This window comes from Zingiber officinale, chromosome 11B, assembly GCF_018446385.1.
Source record: "Zingiber officinale cultivar Zhangliang chromosome 11B, Zo_v1.1, whole genome shotgun sequence".
NCBI classification, from domain to species: domain Eukaryota; kingdom Viridiplantae; phylum Streptophyta; class Magnoliopsida; order Zingiberales; family Zingiberaceae; genus Zingiber; species Zingiber officinale.
This window is the reverse complement of record NC_056007.1, coordinates 11,995,021-11,998,000: the sequence shown is the minus strand read 5'-3', so window position 1 is coordinate 11,998,000 and position 2,980 is coordinate 11,995,021. Positions and strand designations below refer to the sequence as shown.

The following is a 2,980-nucleotide window of genomic DNA, read 5'->3' as shown; positions in this document are numbered from 1 at the left end:
TTATAACTCAGTGCATTGTTTCTCTATAATGGTCAATTCCATTTTATCTAGATCATGTCCAACCAAAACATCTTGCTGCATAATATTCCCAAAGACTTGTAGACCACTCGTTTCTACTATCACCATGCATTTCACATGCGGATTATACCACCTAAACACGTTTTCAGGCCTCACCCTGAAGTTCCCCGATGTCCCAGCAAATGAGAACCACAACCCTGGCAAATCCTCCTCATCCTCTGTCGATAACACATTGAAGCACAATTTCATTGAGCCCGCCTTCACAGTCGGCAAGCTAACGTAATACGTCAATTCCGTCACCAACCGACCCATCACTTCAGTGTCCAGTATGGTCATGGCGCTGCCAGAGTCGAAGATGATGTTGCCGGCCCTCAACACGGACCTCTTAGGAAGGAAGACAGCAAACTCTTGTGGGATCGAGATGGCGTTAAGCTGTACAGCGTAGAAGTTGTCTTGCGTCATGAGCGGTGTGACCATTGTCGTTCCGGTGATTGTCTGTTTACCACGTCCCAAGAAGAGCCTGCTGGCCCCATTGAGCACGTCCAGACAATAGGAGAAGTACTTGCTGATATACTTAGGTGCGAGCTGATTGATCAAAGATGGCGAATTGGGGCTCAACCCAATGGAGCTACCAGGGTCTTCCATTTTGGTGTGCAAGGATCGAAAGTTGCAACCAAATAAAATATTTGGAAAGGAGGTAGTTTGGTTCGTATCTAATGAGGTGAAACTCAAGGTTTCCGAGGAGAAAATTCCGTCGATGTTGGAGCCGTCGCCGAAGGTCACATGGTACTGGCACATCTTATCTTTATTGCAACGACCCAGTCTAAGGCTGTTGCACTCATCAGAATTGCAAGGTAACTTGTTGTAGGAGAGGGATTCATAAGGATAGAATTGGGCACCAGATAAGTTGAAGCATTGGCAACCAGCGCAGTCAACCCAGTTTAGGTAGTTGCCGGTGTCGATGAAGCCGAACACATATTGCAAATTTGGCGTGCCCAAGCCGAACCTCATCAAGAATTCCCCGCCAGAGTATTTCAAGTCGAGCTCTATGTCGATGGAGGTGTTCATGTCGATGCGCTTGTCAAAGTAGCTAGCTCGGTTGACCGAGCGAACGACGGCGGCCTGCAGTTGATCAAAGGGTGTCATCGAGCTGTTGTACAGTGGCGACTTGGGAGAGTCACGGTGGACCAGCTCGACGTCGAAGACAGTGTCTTGAGGGAAAACGGATGGCACGAAGGAGATTAGTAGGAGGAGGCGGAAGAAGGTACTAATGGCTGCCATTGCGATAATATTAATGATGATATGTACATTTTCAACCAATGCGTGAATTTATAGAGAGATTCAATGGGAAAATCAAGAAGTTTAATCAATGGGAATTAATGATAAGATTGATTCAATAAAAGTTGGAAGGAAGTGAGATATAGGCATCTCATCAATTCGATTAATGGTCCAAATTAATTTTGAAATGGGAAAAAATATATCTTTAATTTTTTAATATATAATTAATTGATTCTGAAAGGAACCTTCCGACTAATTGATATTTATTTGGAAGGAACTTTGCTCCTATTCCAAGTTTAGTTAAATTGTTTTGATTGTATTTGATGCATTCAGAATCCGTTGAGTATGTCTCTATGTTATTTTCTCATTGCCGATAATGGAGCTTCCTCTGATAATGTGGATTGGCCTGATACTTACTAGATATTTACCGGCCAACCTCCATTATCGAATGATGCTCCTATATAGATCAATACATATGATTAGAGGCGGAACCAAATTTAATAAATAAAAAAAATTAATACAACCCAAAATAAAATTATTCTACTTTAAAAAATTAAAAATATTTTTAAAATATAAATTATTTTTTTTAAAAAAAAAATCAAACATTAATGTAGGTGGATTTTCACAAATCCAAAATCTTATGCATTTAACTTAAAAATTCTGAGAGGAATTGGAAATTAATGGGAGCTAGGCATCTCATCAATTCGATTAATGGTCCAAATTAATTTTGAAATGGGAAAAAATATATCTTTAATTTTTTATTATATAATTAATTGATTATGAAAGGAACCTTCCGACTAATTGATATTTATTTGGAAGGAACTTTGCTCCTATTCCAAGTTTAGTTAAATTGTTTTGATTGTATTTGATGCATTCAGAATCCGTTGAGTATGTCTCTATGTTATTTTCTCATTGTCGATAATGGAGCTTCCTCTGATAATGTGGATTGGCCTGATACTTACTAGATATTGTTGGATATTGGGGCCTAAATGGACCAATACGATTTTGAGGAGGAAAAATCGGAAGCCATCAATTGTTGAAAGTCGTAATTGACTTCAAAATTGAAATCTATGTTTCGCGTAGATAGATTTAGACTATTAATTTGCTCAAAACCGATTAAGGGTGAATGAGAAATTAATGTTCAAAGTCGGCCCAAAATAACGTTGGTTATTCATTAAGGAAATGCAAGGGAGAATAGTCCCACATCGGAAATTTCCGATGTGCATTCCTTACTTATTAATGATGTTGAGTTATTGGAGTTAACTCAGAAAAGTACCAGGTACTCTCTGCTCAGGGGCGAGCAGGTGCTCGCACCTGTGAGCCCGCCACCCGCCACGTGTGGGCGCTTTGTAGGCGCACTTTGCACTTTGCACTTTGCACTTCGCGAGGAGCATTGAGGAGCTTAAATTTATGCTCCAGGTGACATTGCAGTGCCTACATGGCACTCGGGTTACGTGTCAGGCTAGTACCTGACATGGCAGTGCCTATGTGGCATCCTCGTGGGCAAAGGGAGATGACTGGACAGTTGGTTGGGCGAACGGATGGCAGCCGTTGATCAACGTTGATCAAAGAAGTATGGTGGATCGCTTGTGATGCGATCTAGAGCGTTGGATCACAATGAGTCACGATCTGACGGCTTGGGATGAGACATGATCTGAAGCATCGGATCAATGGATCCAGATCC

At 41.2% G+C, this 2,980-nt stretch overlaps 1 protein-coding gene across 1 annotated transcript; it reads right to left on the bottom strand.

Moving 5' to 3' along the window:
- LOC122033782 (probable aspartic protease At2g35615) lies at window positions 1-1,299 on the bottom strand. Its single transcript, XM_042592942.1, has one exon. It carries the CDS (start codon window positions 1,297-1,299, stop codon window positions 1-3), a length of 1,299 nt encoding a protein of 432 aa, XP_042448876.1.
- Between the last annotated feature and the right edge of the window lie 1,681 nt (window positions 1,300-2,980).

Excerpts from the sequence above, each read along its gene's own strand:
- LOC122033782 (XM_042592942.1), bottom strand. The coding sequence starts at position 1,299 with ATGGCAGCCATTAGTACCTTCTTCCGCCTCCTCCTACTAATCTCCTTC.